The following is a 19,569-nucleotide window of genomic DNA, read 5'->3' on the forward strand; positions in this document are numbered from 1 at the left end:
TTATGAAATGAATGTGGATTGATGTGTGGGTGATGTGGATTGATGTGGATGGATGAGTGGATAATGTGGATTGATGTGGATGATGTGGATGGATGTATGGATGATGTGATGATGTGGATGGATGTATGGATGATGTGGATTGATGTGTGGGTAATGTGGATGGATGTATGGATTGATGTGGATGGATGTATGGAAGATGTGGATGGATGTGTGGATAATGTGGATTAATGTGGATGGATGTATGGATGGTGTGGATTGACATATGGATTCATGTGGATGGATGTATGGAAGATGTGGATGGATGTGTGGATAATATGGATTGATGTGGATGGATGTATGGATTGATGTGGATGGATATATGGATGATGTGGATTGGTGTGGATGATGCAATTGGATGTGATTTGATGTGGGAATGATGTGATGTGATAGAGATCGATGAAAAAAATTGTGGGAAGATGAGAAAAGATGGGGACTAATGTGAAAGGATGTGGAGTGATGAGAAAAAAAATGAAAATATTGTTGGAACTGTATTTGTATGTGAAATCTATTTTTAAATGACTGTTTTATGTCAAGAATGCTGGGGAAGCATTTTTGACCGTCTTGTGAATGAGGTCGTGGAGACCTATCTGTTAAAGTTGCAACTGCTAAGACGGAGAGTCAACAGAGGACGTCTCGCGTAGCAAGGTTGACCAGCCTCCTTGGTTTGATTTAAATGGTGAGCTTCCGGTGGTACAGTGGATGAGGGACCAAGGAAGCGGCCTATGAGTGAAGCGCTAGGTGACCTGTGAAGGATCCTAGAGGGTGCTGACCATACGGTGCTCAGGATCTGGGTCACCAAAGATACCCACACGTACGTCGGGGAAGATATTGGAACAAGGAGTAAGAGTTGTTTTCTGAATTCGGGCATGGATCTAGTTGGTTGACCTTGTTAGTCCTCAACGGATGAGTCCATGTCTCTTTTATATGGATCCGTTAGTTGATCTTGCTGATCTTCAATGGAGATTCCATTTTGATATGTGACTATATTGCCGGTTACTATGAGCTAGGAACTATCGAAAAGGCCCTAGTGTGAACAGGTGGTGAACGTTCTGGTTGTCAATGATGCCATAGGTACACTGATGAAGGAATGATTGGAAATAAGGATTCAACTGGAGATTTTGAGGATTGTGATCAGTGACACAATGGTTTCATTAAATGATTGTTTTAAAGATAACTGATGCTGAGAAAAAGGCAATTTCATATTGGGTGTGTAAGTGGTGTGACTAGTTTTAAGTTTGCATGAATATCCGGCTAGGGGGCCTAAGAACTCTTTTCCGTGGTGCTCGGGACAAAACCTAACCAAATTCTTAATTGGATCCCATCACTACAGTGGTTGGGCAGTTGGCTAACCCACGGGACTATTGGATGGGGTTAGGCGGACTGATGGATTCTTAAATTGAGTCTCAATTGAGTCTCAATTCTGTTATGGAACGATAGATGAAGTAAATCCCGAACAAAAATTATTCTATGAAAAAGAATCAACGGCTGTACCTCTCAATGAGGAAAAAAGCGTTGGTCTCTATGATCCAAGTGCAATCTTTTCCCTGATCTGACTTGGGACTTACGGGTTCAGTCAGATCAGTTCAGTTAGTTAAGGCTTTTGACTACATTAGAGAAAAGTTATCCTGAGAAAAGTTATCCTGGAGGAATCGTCCGTGCTTTCCGGGCAAGGAAAGTTTTTTCGGGATCGGTTTTGGAAGAACCGATGGATTAGTCTCTTGTCCGGATATCCGTGGGGAGGCCCCGAGTGTGAGACCCTACCCCACGCAAGAAGTGCTACTTCCACTGCTAGAACCCCTGAATTTGTTGCGCGGTGGGGATAGGGACCTCACAGCTAGTATCAAAGCGAATTGGCTGATAAGGATCAACCGAGAAGCCAAAAATGTCAAAATTTTATGAAGAAGCAGTAAAAGGTTGTAATTGTGTGAAAAAATTCATACGAATTGATATTCAAACTGAAATTCGTAAATTGGTAATGGGGTCTTCAGATGGAAGTACCGCAATTATATGGAATCCTTGACTTGCTTGAGGCCTCGTATATACCGAGGGTATAACTGTAGTTCTTTACTGGCAGTATATACGAGTAAATCTAAGACTTGAAATTATAAGCATTAATACTATCCCGATGATAAACTTGAATGTGGTTGATATGATTTTAAATTCTGGTTGAGAACTGATGAGTTGATTTGGATTCTGATTGAAAAATGAAGATTCTTGAAATTCGGTTGAAATGTAATAAACTAAGCAAAATCACAATGAGGATGAATGGGACGAGTCCCTTGATGATGTTCGTAGCTCGAATGACATTAATGACTTCAGCAAATCACTATGAGATTAGTGGATTATGCTGGGGGCAGATTGCTACTACTGTTAACATTTGACCCAGTGGATCAAGTTAAGGGATGTCAAATTAAAAATCTATATAATTGAAAATTTCCATGAAGGACTGTTCGGATAGAAAATTCGATCTAATGGACCATTATTGTGATAAGGATTTGAATGATACGATCTGAGTGAATTATTATCTGATGATGAGTTTTATGTAAGGGATCTTTATCCCAGGATTCTGTTGGGTTCACTAGACTATAAGGAACCCCATAATTAGTTGGATCTTAAGGAAAAGAGTTCTCCTCTAATTTTGCGAGATGAGGACATCTCGTGTTTTTTAAGTGGGGTAGGATGTAAGATTCCTCCCTCCGGCTTTTGAGGTGTGCAAGTGTAAAAACCTCCCCTTCTGATCTTATAATTAGTCCCCTTTCTAAAATAAAAGAAAGATCCTGTTTTACCCTGTTTTGGCCTAGAGAGAGAAAATATCTAGAGAGAGGTAATTCAAAATTGAGATAGTTTTGGATATAAAAATCCTCCTAGTGTCTAAAATGGTTTCCCTTGAAACAGATATTCAAAAAGAAATTTTCAATGTGCAATTGGAATAAATTGAAATCAGGTAAAAAGGACCTTAGCCTAAGGGTCTAGATTTTCTGAAATTTTTGAATTAAGGTTCCTATGGACCAATTAGATTAATCCAAATGTAGGGAGGAGATAAATTGAAGAATAAAAGAAAATCCCCCCCAAAAATGAGTAAATACTCACATAAGATGAAGAGTTGACTAAGGATAAGGTTATTAGTTAAAAAAAGAAGAGATATTTAGAAGAAATGATGCATTTTTGACACCTCAGTGTGGGGGAATTTTCCTCATGAAGGAGACGCCACTCACAAATAATGAGATATTTTTATCTTTCCTCTCTCCTGCTTCAACTAGATCCAAAAAGTAAGCTAAACTGGCCTAAAAATGGTCAAAATTGACCAAACTGATCTGGAAAATTCTAGAATCAGTTTGCTTGGTTAGCGGCTCACTTTTTCCTATAACTGAAGCCTCCCCCTTTGTAAATGATTAATAGTGTTTTATGAACTGTTACTTTGCTCCTCTTTCCCAGAGCCAAAAACAGTGAATTTATTGATAATTCATTAGTTTTTGACCATTTCCTCTTCAAAAGATTTGGTGGCCACTCTTGTTGCAAACAAGAGTAGATCCCTCAAACCATCAAGCCAAAGGAAAGCTCACAAAAAATATGTAAGCTAGAAATCCTACTTTTTCTTTATTCCATTTAATGGTTTTCTAATTTTTGTTTTCTTTAAAATGAAAAATGATGCTATGCCTTGTTGGAAAGGCTTTCTCCCTCTCTTCATTCTTGAATTCAGCCTTTCTTTATCCTAGATGTGTAATCAAATTGTTAGAATTAAACTTTTCATATTGTTTCTCTCTTTAAAGAGTGGAATTTGATTAGTTTAGAATGCTTTAAACCATTTGGGATAATTTCTAAGTAACTTGAGAATGAAAAAAATTGAAAAATGGTCAGCCATACAAAGGAGGTTATGGCAAAATTTTCTAAAATTTTGTGCAATAAGTTTTATCTTTAATTATTCAAAAAGAGTAATCCCCACCACTTGTGTATTCTAAAAGTTATTCTATGCATATAGAAATGCATATTAGAAATATTTTTATAATAAAAGTGTTATTTTTATTAGAATTAATTTCTATGCATAGAAAGATGCATATTGGAAATATTTTGATTATAAAAGTGTTACTTTTATCAAAATTGATATTTATGCATAAATAGATGCATAAAAGAATTTTTTTATTATAAAAGTGTTACTTTCATTAAAATTGAATTTATGCATAAATAGATGCATAAAAGAATTTTTTTATAGAAGCGTTACTTTCATCGATTTTGATTTTATGCATAGAAAGATGCATAAAGAAATTTATTTTTATTTCAAAAGAGTTATTCTCATTAATTTTGATTTTATGCATAGAAAGATGCATAAAAAAATTTATTTTTATTTCAGAAGAGTTATTCTCATTAATTTTGATTTTATGCATAGAAAGATGCATAAAAGATTTATTTTTATTTTGAAAGTGTTATTCTCCTTAAAATTAAATTTATGCATAAATAGATGCATAAAAGAATTTTTTTATTATAAAAGCATTACTTTCATCAAATTTTGATTTTATGCATAGAAAGATGCATAAAGAAATTTATTTTTATTTCAAAAGAGTTATTCTCATTAAAATTGAATTTATGCATAGAAAGATTCATAAAAGATTTATTTTTTATTTCGAAAGTGTTATTCTCCTTAAAATTAAATTTATGCATAAATAGATGCATAAACGAATTTTTATAAAAGTGTTATTTCCCACTAAAGTTGTTCTTATGCATAAATAGATGCGTAAAGAATCTTTATATCAAAAATAAGAATTCTCTTACATTCTATAAATAGATGTGATAAGATGTGATATGAATCAGATAGATGAGAATGAATAGAGAATGGATGTGATGAGAATAGAAGTGATGAGAATGAGAGGTAAATAAATGTGTTGAGATGGGATGCGAATCAGATAGATGGGAATGGATGGATGGATGAGAATAGAAGTGATGAGAATGAGAGGTAAATAGATGTGATGAGAATAGAAGTGATGAGAATGAGAGGTAAATAGATGTGATGAGATGGGATGCGAATCAGATAGATGGGAATGTATGGATGGATGCATGTGATGAGAATAGAAGTGATGAGAATGAGAGGTAAATAGATGTGATGAGATGGGATGCGAATCGGATAGATGAGAATGAATGGATGGATGGATGTGATGAGAATAGAAGTGATGAGAATGAGAGTAAATAGATGTGATGAGATGGGATGCGAATCAAATAGATGAGAATGAATGGATGGATGGATGTGATGAGAATAGAAGTGATGAGAATGAGAGGTAAATAGATGTGATGAGATGGGATACGAATCAGATAGATGGAAATGAATGGATGAATGGATGAATGGATGTGATGGATGTGAATGGATGAATGGATGTGATGAGAATAGAAGTGACGAGAATGAGAGGTAAATAGATGGGATACGAATCAGATAGATGGAAATGAATGGATGAATGGATGTGATGAGAATAGAAGTGACGAGAATGAGAGGTAAATAGATGTGATGATATGTGATGCGAATCAGATATATGGGAATGAATGGATGGATGGATGCGATGAGAATAGGAGTGATAAGAATGTGAGGTGAATAGATGTGATGAGATGTAATGCAAATCAGATAAATGGGAAAGAATGGATGGATGGATGTGATGAGAATAGAAGTGATGAGAATAGAAGTGATGAGAATGAAAGGTAAATAGATGTGATGATATGTGATGCGAATTAGATAAATGTGAATGAATAGATGTGATGTCATGTCATGTGAATCAGGATGTAAATGAATGATATAGGATATAAATGAATGTGATAACATGTGAATCGGGATGTGAATGAACGATAAGGGACGTGAATGAATGTGTTAGCATGTGAATTGGGATGTGAATGAATGAGATGTGATGTGAAATGGATGTGATGTGATGTGAAATGGATGTGATAAGATGCAATGTAAACTGAATGATGTTGATGTATGTGAAGTGATGAGATGTATGGGTAGATACAAGTAGATGTGATCTGATGAGGATAAATGAGAAAATAAGTGATGAGATAGAAAAAGATATGATAAGATGAGAATGGGAATACTTATGAAATGAATGTGGATTGATGTGAATTGATGTGTGGGTGATGTGGATTGATGTGGATGGATGAGTGGATGATGTGGATTGATGTGGATGATGTGGATGGATGTATAGATGATGTGGATTGATGTGTGGGTAATGTGGATTGACGTATGGATTGATGTGGATGGATGTATGGAAGATGTGGATGGATGTTTGGATATTGTGGATTGATGTGGATGGATGTATGGATGATGTGGATTGACGTATGGATTCATGTGGATGGATGTATGGAAGATGTGGATGGATGTGTGGATAATATGGATTGATGTGGATGGATGTATGGATGATGTGGATGGATGTATGGATGATGTGGATTGGTGTGGATGATGCGGATTGGTGTGGATGATGCGATTGGATGTGATTTGATATGGGAATGATGTGATGTGATAGAGATCGATGAAAAAAAAAGGTGGGAAGATGAGAAAAGATGGGGACTAATGTGAAAGGATGTGGAGTGATGAGAAAAAAATGGAAGTATTGTTGGAATTGTATTTGTATGTGAAATCTGTTTTTAAATGACTGTTTTATGTCAAGAATGCTGGGGAAGCATTTTTGACCGTCTTGTGAATGGGGTCGTGGAGACCTATCTGTTAAAGCTGGACAGAGAGTCAACGGAGGACGTCTCGCGTAGCAAGGTTGACCAGCCTCGGTTTGATTTAAATGGTGAGCTTCCGGTACAGTGGATGAGGGACCAAGGAAGCGGCCTATGAGTGAAGCACTCGGTGACCTGCGCGAAGGATCCTAGAGGGTGCTGACCATACGGTGCTCGGGCTCTGGGTCGCCGAAGATACCCACACGTACGTCGAGGAAGATATTGGAACAAGGAGTAAGAGTTGTTTTCTGAATTCAGGCATGGATCTGGTTGGTTGACCTTGTTGGTCCTCAACGGATGAGTCCATGGCTCTTTTATATAGATCCGTTGGTTGATCTTGCTGATCTTCAACGGAGATTCCATTTGGATATGTGAATATATTGCCGGTTACTATGAGCTAGGAACTATCGAAAAGGCCCCTGAGTGAAAAGGTGGTGAACGTTCTGGTTGCCAATGATGCCATAGGTACACCGATGAAGGAATGATTGGAAATAAGGATTCAACCGGAGATTTTGAGGATTGTGATCAGTGACAATGGTTTCATTAAATGATTGTTTTAAAGATAGCTGATGCTGAGAAAAAGGCAATTTCATATTGGATGTGTAAGTGGTGTGGCTAGTTTTAAGTTTGCATGAATATCCGGCTAGGGGGCCTGGGAACTCTTTTCCCTGGTACCCGAGACAAAACCTAACCAAATTCTTAATTGGATCCCATCATTACAGTGGTTGGATAACCCATCATTACAGTGGTTGGGCGGTTGGATAACCCACGGGACTCGATAGGCTGGACTAATGGATCCTTAAATTGAGTCTCAATTCTATTATGGTACGATAGATGAAGTAAATCCCAGACAAAAATTATTCTACGGAAAAGAATCAACGGCTGTTCCTCTCAATGAGGAAAAAAGTGTTGGTCTCTATGATCCAAGTGCAATCTTTTTCCTGATCTGACTTGGGACACTTACGGGTTCGATCAGATCAGTTCAGTTAGTTAAGGCTTTTGACTACGTTAGAGAAAAGTTATCCTAGAGGAATCGCCCATGCTTTCCGGGATCGGTTTTGGAAGAACCGATGGATTAGTCTCTTGTCCAGATATCCGTGGGCGAGGCCCCGAGTGTGAGACCCTGCCCCACGCAAGAAGTGCTACTTTCGCTGCTAGAACCCCTGAATTTGTGCGCGGTGGGGATAGGGACCTCACAGTCCTCGTCCTCATGAGAATCCTTCTCAGGTGTAGAATGTTTTTTTCTCTCCAGTTATTGGGTCCACCCCTTTCTTCTCCTTGACCTTGGTCTCTTGCTCTAGTAGAGCTCCTTCTATCTCATGTAGCTTTAATTCTGGTACATTCTTTAAGGTTTCCACGATGTTTTCATATTCTCCTTTGTCCAAAGCACTGCCAGTGCCTCATCATCCTCTACCTTCTTACCAATGGCTACCAATTGTTGCTTAATGCTTTTATATTTGTTCAAGTGTGTGCTTAGAGGTTCACTTTCCTTCATGTCAAGTTTGTAGAATTGCATTAGCACATTTATCTTTGAATTTTTTGCTTGAGTGCCAAATAATTTATTGAGTTCATCCCATGAATCTTTTGCGCGTTGTATCCCTGTGATGTGGCAAATGATTTCATCATTTAAACTGAGTGCAATGAGTCCTAATTCTTTCTCATTCACTCATTCTCCCCAATCACCTCTGGGCATTCATCTCTTCCCTCAACTAGCCCCCACAAATTTTTCCTCATGAGCAAACACATGGTCTTTGTTTGCCATGTATGAAACTTCTCCCCATTAAATTTAGCTATTTCTTGTGCCATGCTCATGATGATGTGAAGGGGGTATTATCTCTTGATCCAATTCAAGATTCAAGGGTAATGTCTACCTTCTTTCTACAACTCAAATCTGGTGTTAAATGATGATTACAACAAATTTATTAGCATAAATTTACCAAAAATCACATAAAGCCAAGTGTAGCTGATCTGTATTGAATGGTTGGAGTATCAAACCATCTCCCAATTGCAATCTTAAGTGATAGGGATCTGTATCAGATACCCAATGGTAAATTTGAACCCTCAATTGCACCAAAATACAGTGATTAATCACTTATTAGTGAAATAATTCCCTATTTTGTGTACAGAAAACAGAGTGCGCAGGAGGCCAGATCTGGTGCCTTAGAGTTCAAATGAGCTCAAATCCTTTCAAAGACATCAATATCAATTAGTCTAGTAGTAGAGGATCAAGCCAAGACACAAAAGATTTGACCAAACATTGAATGCTTAATCTCTGTTTTACCAAAGTCACTTGCAGATTTGATGCAGAGCTTGATGCCACTTCTCCTTGAGGAATTTCACAAATCTAAGATCACCAGCATGTAGAGCACCCTTGAAAACCCCTAGGGCTAAGAGAAATTAGACCAATTCACCTTGTTCAAGTGTAGATCTAGGTTTTTCTTTGAGAAACAAGCGCCTATAGATTCGCAAAATTCGGCAGCTACGAGCAGCGATTTGGCGCACCGAGTAGATGGGCTGAAACGTGGGCAAGGTGGCTATGTTGGCCTAGAAGCATTTGCCCTAATGTTGAGGATAGAGGGAGATCAAGCCCCTCCACCACAACTGGGAGTGCAAAAAGCTTGTTGAAAAAGACCCAAAAATGTAATTATCTCGTAATCCTAATTAGCAAAGTAAATTATTGCTTAGAGGCTAGATGGATCCTAAGCTATGGCTCTGATACCATGTTAAAATGCAAGCAAGATGATGAACTAAGGTGGATCAAATGCAAGAATCAACATCATTAGCAAATGATTAGATGATGATTAAGATGAGATTGGTGAGCAATTACTAATAGCTTAATGTAGGCATGGATACTCAAAAGCCAGCAAATACTCATTAGGCCAATGCCTCAATTTATACAAGTTTGTCAATGATCTGCTCCACTGATTTGTTCCTTGATTTCTGCCACCTCCCCTACATCTGGGGGAACACCTCATCCTTGATTCACTCCACGTCTTTTGCTTGATTCTCTCCACCTCTTCACTTTTCCCAGAATATCTCCACACATCCTAGATCTTCTCATGCTACCCTTTATTCTCTCCCAGTAGATACTTCTCACCTTTTCACTGCTACTACCCACTCATTTACAGACTCTCTTTTACAGCCTCTTGCTAAATAAGGGCTTGTTCCTGCACACACACCCATTGACTTGTATATTTCAACATGTGTTAGTACTTAACTAGCTCTTCAGGACAAGCTAAAAAACATAGTGCTAACATAGTACTAATAACAACCACATATAGTACTAATATAAGACGTAAGCACTATGATAGTACTGAATAGTACTAACATAGTGCTTACTTTGTGAGTACTAATTAGTACTAACAACTACCAATTAACATTGTGTACAACCCTTTACCAGATACTACACAAAATAGTACTAAATATTGCTAACACATTGGCAACATAGTACTAAAGAGTAAAAATTTATATAGTACTAACCTCTATTATGGTGCTAATTCAAAAGAAAATACTACTAGCATACTAGTACTAAAGAGTCCTAAGACAGTGGTAGTATAGTACTAAAGTATTGACATGTATAGTACTATTCTAGTACTATAGAACAATGACATATAGCACAATTGGAAACAAGGTCCAACCTAGTACTAAAAAGTACTAAAAGAGAGTGGCTAATAGTACTTTAAGAGTAGTCATGCAAACTAAAAAGCTTTAAATAGTACTAAAAGAGTAGTTGAATGCAAAGTGTATGAAACTCTACTAAAAGAGTTACAATATTAAGTACTAAATTAGTATTTTAAATGCAAAGAGTACTAAAAGTGTATGCAAAGAGCACTAAATGAAGAGTACTAAAAGTACTCTTCATTTAGTATTTTAAATGCAAAGAGTACTAAAAGTGTATGCAAAGAGCACTAAATGAAGAGTACTAAAAGTATATGAAACTCTACTAAAAGAGTTACAATATTAGTAAATTAGTATTTTAAATAGTACTAAAGAGTACTAAAACTGTTTAATATATTAAATTGGACCTCTGAGTTTTAAACAGGGTACTAAAATATATCTAAAATGGTACCTAAGGAGTACTAAAACGTTCTAGAAAGCAGTTCGATGTACTAATAGTTAGTAGTACTAATAGGAACAACAAAGTACTAAATAGTAAGCAGTTCTAATCACTTATGAAACTATACTTAGAGAAGTGATGTGATGCACACAACATATGGTACGTGTGCATGCAAGGGGTAAACACAACATCCAATGCCTCCAAGTTGAAGCCCATGCCACAAAACACACACCTGCATAGACAATGTACAAGAAGATCAATATAAGCTTCTTGGTACCCCATGAAATAATAACAAGCAAGCTGGCAGGGGCTGAAGGATGCACAATTGGAGCAGGATGAACTGCACTAAACCCCTGAGCATAAAGAGCATCAGTCAGGCAAATTATGTTTTGCACAAATTGATCTCTCCCCTTCATACGCTCTTCAATACCAATACGAGTGTGCTTTGCAGAATGTAGCTTAATTCTAGCAATATTATCTAGCTCTCCTTGCATCTTCTCTGCCTCTTTTTGCAACTCGGTTTTCAGCACCTCGCTCTACGAATTTTGGATTTTGTTTAAAATCCAATCAGAAGTGGCATGCAAGGGGTAAACACAACATCCAATGCCTCCAAGTTGAAGCCCATGCCACAAAACACACACCTGCATAGACAATGTACAAGAAGATCAATATAAGCTTCTTGGTACCCCATGAAATAATAACAAGCAAGCTGGCAGGGGCTGAAGGATGCACAATTGGAGTAGGATGAACTGCACTAAACCCCTGAGCATAAAGAGCATCAGTCAGGCAAATTATGTTCTGCACAAATTGATCTCTCCCCTTCATACGCTCTTCAATACCAATACGAGTGTGCTTTGCAGAATGTAGCTTAATTCTAGCAGTATTATCTAGCTCTCCTTGCATCTTCTCTGCCTCTTTTTGCAACTCGGTTTTCAGCACCTCGCTCTACGAATTTTGGATTTTGCTTAAAATCCAATCAGAAGTGGCTGTTAAACGGAGCCGCACTTCTTCTCTGCTTCACTCTCCAAGATGGAGGCTTTCTGAATTTTGGCTTGCACTGGTTTCTGAGTTCTATATACGAGACTTGCATATGAACAATGCACTCAGGTGCCCATGAGTCTATAGGTCTATTCCTAAACCACCTGACTCGCTCTCAGCCTTGCATGGCATTTCATGTTTGACCTTAACAAATTTCAAAGGGTTTGGGTCCTCTAATTTGACGCATGTGTGACGCATGTGCTGCTAGAAGTACCTCCCCTTTGAAAAGCACACATGTGTTGAGCAAAATCATCCTAATCAACCTCAATGTGTTGAGCAAAATCATCCTAATCAACCTCAATGCCTCCTTGCTATGATGAGGCAAAGGCATGGGCAAGGACAATACCAACTTCATTGTTGATGATGCTATCAGTTTGGTAAATCCTCATGTATAACTTGTAAAACGTGTCCTGCGAATCCTTGTTGAGGCCGCTAATGTGGAAGCCTCTACATGTGCCAGAATGCAAGGAGCCCCATGTAGTTGACAACTACTTGTTCAACTCTGTGTAAGTTTTCGACCTGGCTCGTAGTAGTACGAAGTTCCACCCGAGCTTCACTCCTCTAGGAATCTCGAGTGATTCACTCGTATGCACCTTAGGCTCCTTGCTCTTTGCCTTTGCCTTTGCCTGAGTTCCCTTTTCTGGAGTACTCTACACCTTAGTCTCTTTGTTCTTCAAGGGAGACTTCTTCACATGCGATTTCTTCAAAGTCTCCACAGGCAATTTCTTCACAGGGCTTCTTTTAGCAGGGAAGTTCTTCATCGCCTTCTTCATCGTTGATTGATGATGAGGACAAGAAGAAAATGAGAGAGAGAGAGAGAGAGAGAGAGAGAGAGAGACAAGAGCGATAGAGCTCTGAGAGAGATGCAACATATATGTATATATATGTATATACATACATATACATATATATAGTATGTGTGTGTGTGTGTGTTTATGTATATGTATGTGTGTGTGTGTGTGTGTGTGTTTATATATATGTATGTATGTATGTGTGTGTGCGTGCGTGTGTGTGTGTGTTTGAGAGAAACGAGGCATACTAGATTTTTTGATAAGAACTATTATTATTTGCACATTGCAAGCTTTAACATTATCAATTGCCATTGCATGCATATAGTGAGAGTATGTTTTGTTAGAGCTGGTGGATTGATATTTGAAATCCCTCAACTTTGCCATTGATAATTATGATACTCTTGGTGATAGATAGGAGCATATACTAAGATTGTTAAGAACCTGGTGCCACTCATTTTTGAGGTTGACTGCCTTATTTGTGTGAGGTTGATTTTTTTAGAAAACGGTGCAACTTATTTGTGTGAGTAGGGTTGATTTTGCTTGTAGAGTACTTTATTCGCATGTAGGAGCACGTAAGCCTAAATTTGACAGCTTTCACATCTTTTGGCGGCGCAGGTGAAAGCACAACAACTAGGTCCATGCAAGGCACTCTTTCTCCAATTCTAATGCATGTTTTTGTTTATTTAAGTGTTTGGAGTGACGTAAGGTGGTTTTAAAAAACCTTACAAAAGTGTGGTGAGAATTCGCATGCTTAATCTCAGAGAATAAATAGATCCAGCTACGAGCCTAACTCCCTTAATGTGCTTGTGAGCCATGTGTTTGTTGTTGTGACATGCGTTAAGAGTTATGTTTCATGTGTTGCATACATATTAGGTATTGTTGAGTCTTTTCACCTTGTCGATGTTAAAGATTTGTATGTGAAATTTCATGTATGATGTGTCTGTTGGTTAATCTGGTCAAGTTAGACCCAACCACAACTAGACGCTCAAAGCATGTATATGGACTGGCAGCATAACCCCTCATTCATTTTTCACTCGTCTACCATCACTAATTGTGTGCCCTTGTATTCTCTAACAATGTAGCCACCGTCTCATTAGTTTTTTGGTTTATTCTTTCAAGGTCTCTTTCTCCACAAACCATGGATGGGAAGCCTAAGCTAACTTTTCTAATCAATAATTTTACAATAATATAATATTGTTCCTTGACTCTATTCGTTTGCAAGTTACACTTAGTTTCATGTGTGTATCATAATCAATAATTTCTTAAAGTGTTATGAGTCATATGTCATTTTGGCATTTTATGTGTTGTAAGTCATAGGCAATGTCATTGTGATGTGAAAGCCAACAATAATCACCATCTTTTCCAAGCCATGAGGAGTCACAATATTCTTTTTTTTTAATTTGGGGTCTTTTGTGCTCGTGTGCATGTGCTTCCGTGCCGCCATCAACAACTAGCACGTTTTGAATCCAACACCTCTTGCATGGGACTTCAACACCTTACTGCTAGGATGTATCTTCATTGGATGGAGTCACAATATTCTATTCATACCCTGAATATTGACCTATACCGTGAATATATATTGACTAAGACCCAGTTCGCTACTTAAATTGCAACTCAACCTCATTTTTGCAACTCGCAATATAAAAAGCAAGAGGCAATGATGAAGACAAGTGTCAAGCATACTATACATGCAGGGTATAATGGGTGTGGAGTCTTTCTTTCCTCCAAAAGGCGCCATGTGTCTCAGGTGTATGCACTCAAAAAGAGTTGGTGTAATTCCAACTCATGCTTCGCCAAGAATGCACGCTTTTCGGATGGGTCAGCCAATGAAAATCTCTCTGCATTTAGCATGCAAAAATACATCCGAACTCCTTTTCCCAAATGAAGTGAAGTCTTCATTCATCATCAAACCACCCGTTTTAAGGTTGTGATCCCATTAGGGGTTTGGCAATGGAGCAAAGAGTGTGTGGGAAGTTGACTCGAGCGAATTCGTGCAAAATAGATGTGAGATATGAGTGGTGATATGTGTGTGTGTGTGTGTGTGTGTGTGTGTGTGTGTGTGAGAGAGAGAGAGAGAGAGAGAGAGAGAGCTTAGACAGACGTGAGAGCAAAGCTCACAAACATGAAGTATTGTAATAGAAAAGCAGAGATGAACTTACTCTAGCCCAACTACTATGAACACGCTCCTGTGATTTTGGACATGCACGTGCACGCATGCACGTACCGAGAGCTTTTAGTGTTCTTCTATGAAGAAAAAAAATTCTCACAGCTTAGATGATTACACATGGTATTATGAGGAGTAAAGGATCTTCAAAACATACCAAGGCTACCTTGCATAATGATGGTGCTTGAGGTGTAGATGTAATAAAATTGCCATTCAAACAAATGGAATCCTTGCTTCATATTTTCAAGGCACGCATAAGTGAAAATACACATTTCAACATGTGGTTGACAAATTTGGAAAAAAAACAATCAAAGTTTAACACACATCCAAAACAATAAACACAAAAAAGCATGTTCCATGATGGAAAACAATGTAGCCTTACAATTAGAGAGAGAATAAGAGGTCAAAGCTTTATGCCACTAACATTGTAGCATTGAGCCTCTTGACAAGTTTTAAAAAGGCAATATCCGTACCAATTCAAATATCATTAAATTTAATAAAAGAGATCTCTCTTTTCATATTGAATTCTTTTGTTATATATACATACATACATACATATACATATACTCTCTCTCTCTATATGTGTGTGTGTGTGTGTGTGTGTGTGTGTGTGTGTGTGTGAGAGAGAGAGAGAGAGAGAGGGGAAGAACATTTGTCATTGTTACTATTCAAAGTCGCAAAATCATCCTTATCATTTATATGTGTGTGTGTGTGTATGTGTGTGTGTGTGTGTGTGTGTGTGTGTGTGAGAGAGAGAGAGAGAGAGAGAGAGAACATTTGTCATTGTTACTATTCAAAGTCGCAAAACCATCCTAATCATTTCTCTAGAACTCGGAATGCCCTTTCTCCTTCAAGGGCAGAGGGCCAATCAAAGTTCAAGTATCTTGCGCATTTGCTGAAGACATTCAGCATTAGCTACATGCTGCTTTGGCTTTCCCACTTTGCATCTAAAGCACTCACATTTATTGGCCTTAAACAAATCATTACCACCTTTAAAAAAATGTTTTCCCCATTCAAGCTTGTTGGCACATCATTTTGCTCTTTGCATTGGCAAATTTTGCACCACCTGGACCAATCACCAAAGCAACACAACATGGCTTTCATGTTTTAGCCGCAGTCCAACGTGACATTTCTTTCATTCGCCATGTTAACATGTAAGCACCACGTTTACATGCAAATGGTTGTGCTTAATGTCACAATGTTCACATGTAAGCACCATTGAATAAGAGAATCATCTCTTGTTTCTTCAAAAAACAAGGAATACGATGTTTAAATGCGATGTTCACGTGTTTGGAGGTCATCAACAAGGCAAATATGCATCACCGAACAGATACTCATCTTCTTGCTTTTTTGATCTTGCTTTTTTGAGAAGCCCATTAATAACGTTTACAAGGTAATCAGTTGACACCATGCAAGTTGTTACTCAAAACTGCTAACATAACTAGCGATATATATGCCCTACAAATCCAGCTTACATGATGCCTACACACTAAACTCCTTGCCAAATAGAATGACTTCTCCATATTTTTACAAGTCAAGAATTTACTTATCGAGTGGAAAATGTTTCTCTTCAGGCTCAAAAAGAATGTCAAGGTATCTTTGAAGTCTCAGTCTTTACTCTGATTGCTAGTGTGTCTAGCTAACATTCAAACACAGATCCAGGCGAAATCTTTAACAACCATCTATCATGCAAAGAAACCAGTCTGATTCTCAAACTATTTAGAGGCCAGAGCACTGACTTTGGTCTGTAAAGTAATGTGAAAGTTTGAGGGATTTTTTCCTCATTCGATGGACCCAAAGCCCTTTATATGTGCATTTAAAGGACACTTTTGAATCGACTTTCTTTGTAAAAGAGATCCCTACATAGCTTATGATGTGGCCTTCTTATTTGCAGGTAAATAAACTCCTTCAGCAGCAATCCATATATTGTCAGCTGACCTCTTTGCAAACCCGCATACCTGTAGGTGCCAAAGAAATGCAACACCATGAATGGCACACCTAAACTTTTACAAGCCACCTATCTAAGCTTCACCTACAATCAATCATAATGGCCCCTTTAAAATCAAACACATAAGATACGTGATATTTTTCTTTTCGTTGTAGGTTACGTATTGTGTATCTAGGTGTCCCCGTTCGGATCCCCCCCAAACTACGCGCTCGACAGCGACAGGGCCACTCAGGCAGGGCCCACAAGATGCATCAATTTTGATACGTCACATAATTAAAGAAACTTCTACTCAGACACAATTTAAAAGATCCACAACATTGTTTCTTCCAAAAAGATGCACAAAGCCAGTATGCAATGAAATATACCGCTGTTCAAGGCAAGTGCGAGCAGCCACCTCACTGGGAAGAGAGGGCTGACATGCGGCACACAGGGAAATAGTGCCTCTCCACCGATTGTAATTACATAGATTATATATTTATTAATGCTAACATGTCATGTAATCAATAACCTTCACTTTGTTATACGATATAAAAACATGTCATGTAATCAATAACCTTCACTTTGTTATACGATATAAAACAATGCAACCATGCTCCATCAGATGATTAGCAATGTTTATACTGGCACAATGACTAGCAATCACTAGATGAGAGTGAATGATTACTTGTGAGAAACCTATTTGCTGAAAAGTATAAGCATGAACACCATGACGGAGAGTGGACCTACCTCCTGTTGACCACCTGCTATCCGTTGGTATTTTCTGTCGTGACTGTGGAGGAAAACGCCTGTATCAATGTGTCGTAATCTAACTTTTTGATCCCTCATCCAAACCTTGCCCTTGCCTTCAATCTCCAATCTGAATTAGATATAAAATTTGGAAAGTTTATAGGAGGCATGAGTTTAAACTACATATACATACATACATACATACATACATACATACATACATACATACATACATATATATATATATATATATATATATATATATATATATATATATATATATATATATATATATAGAGAGAGAGAGAGAGAGAGAGAGAGAGAGAGAGAGAGATGAATCCAAGAACATGCCCAAATTCACCTTATAAGGAAGTGCAATTTATAACCTCATGGTAGTCATCCACAAGATAATAAACCATCAACTCCATCATGCATAGTATGGACTAGATACTACGACATCCCCACTAACGTCATCAGTGCCCAATAGGGGGTGTAGAACTTGGTATCAACATATGCTCCCATACACACACATACACACACACACACACACACACACACACACACACACACATAAGAGCATACGTTCATACAAAGGTCTGTGTACTGAGTTTCTGTCAGAACTCCGGAGATACAGGGCAGACTCAGCCATAATGAAGCCTAGCACTAAGGATCATAACAAATAGAAAGAATTCTTACAACAAAAAGGTAGTTGATAGGGCATATACACCAGAAAGAATTAACACAATATAAACTTCAATTTTGACTCAAAAAACTAGAGCAGCCATGAAAATTACATCCACAGATCTCCCGTGTCAGTTTGATCATCTCCTCCAAAACAGCTCACCTGACACAAGTATAACCCCACATAACTTTAGAAGGAAAGGCAAGTACTTCAAAATACAACGCCACCCCCCACCCCTTCCCAGAATTTCACACATGCAGGCCATACACTGCAATGAACCATACAAAGAACAAGGGTTTATAAGGGAAAACTTACCTCAGCATTCCCTGAAATGGGCGACTGGTGCAGATGACTGTGCAACCATTTGCGTGTCCTCATGTGCTGCAACTTGATGAATGACCCATCAGAAATTGTGTCGCCTTGTTGAACTGGGGAATCCTCTGGGGCTTTGACAATCTAGCAAAGCACATCCCTTCAATCAGAAACCCTTTTTACAGCAGCATAATCAATGCAAGGACTGAACCGAAGCCAGGGAAAGGTGTCTTATACTTGAGGATCAAACACAGGAATGCTCTTATACTTGAGGATCAAACACAGGAATGCTCTAATTGAGTGGCCAAATAATCATATTACTCTTTGAAGAGCTTATTAGAACAACATGGATGATAAATATGAAACATGCAGTCTTACACACCCAATAACTATTTGAGTCTTCCACTCCTGCAAAACCTGTTACCGACTGTTGACCACTGCCTGATCCATATGGTACATCATGTGAATGTAGTCGATATTTAGTGTGCTCATGCATCAGTTTTAGGACAGTTCCGAAAGTCACCTGGACATCAATGAACATGCATAAGCATTCTTGGACATTTATAGCATATGCAAAATTTCATTTTTTGGACATTTATAACATGCATATAGCATACATGTATACATATGCATGTATGCTTATGTATGTTTATCTGTACTTTTTTGGATAAACTGCAATGTATGTATGTGTGTACATGTACATGTGCATGTGCATGTGCATGTGCATGTGTGTGTGTGTGTGTGTGTGTGTGTGTGTGCATGTGCATGTGCATGTGTGCGCGCGCGCCTGCTGGAAATCCAAGAATGGCAGACTTTGATGGTGAAACACTGTTTCCCATGCCAAAATCAGTGTTTGGGAAATAATTTTTACCATAAAATGAAGAGGAAATTGTAATTTTGAACAAGAATGTTATTCATACTTTAATTTAATTTTATAACTAGAACTTGAATTTTTTGAGAAAAGTATTTTTCCTTGTCCCATCAATTAAAGGAGGATTCTTTTTAATTTGAGCAAGTATCAAACTAAGCTGAGCCTATCATTTATCAAAACCTGCCCGAAACACATTTGGTTGTCCTGCCCTTTCCCAAACTTGGAAATGGCAGGAACTGGCACAG

The 19,569-nt window shown here is 38.0% G+C and overlaps 1 protein-coding gene across 1 annotated transcript in view; it reads right to left on the reverse strand.

The window, feature by feature from the left end:
* Nucleotides 1-16,102: 16,102 nt before the first annotated feature.
* Nucleotides 16,103-19,569, reverse strand: part of LOC147639186 (stromal cell-derived factor 2-like protein) — a 38,551-nt gene continuing 35,084 nt past the window's right edge. Inside the window, exons 2-6 of the mRNA XM_086788176.1 lie at nucleotides 18,836-18,976; nucleotides 18,457-18,597; nucleotides 18,254-18,303; nucleotides 17,460-17,589; nucleotides 16,103-16,743 (exon numbers count right to left, since the gene is read on the reverse strand). Of these exons, the coding sequence (XP_086644302.1) occupies nucleotides 16,654-16,743; nucleotides 17,460-17,589; nucleotides 18,254-18,303; nucleotides 18,457-18,597; nucleotides 18,836-18,976 (552 nt within the window). The 3' untranslated portion in view covers nucleotides 16,103-16,653. The remainder of the gene's footprint in view (nucleotides 16,744-17,459; nucleotides 17,590-18,253; nucleotides 18,304-18,456; nucleotides 18,598-18,835; nucleotides 18,977-19,569) is intronic.

This window comes from Cibotium barometz, chromosome 4 (assembly GCF_041138505.1).
Source record: "Cibotium barometz isolate CiBa-2024 chromosome 4, ASM4113850v1, whole genome shotgun sequence".
In the NCBI taxonomy this organism is placed as follows: domain Eukaryota; kingdom Viridiplantae; phylum Streptophyta; class Polypodiopsida; order Cyatheales; family Cibotiaceae; genus Cibotium; species Cibotium barometz.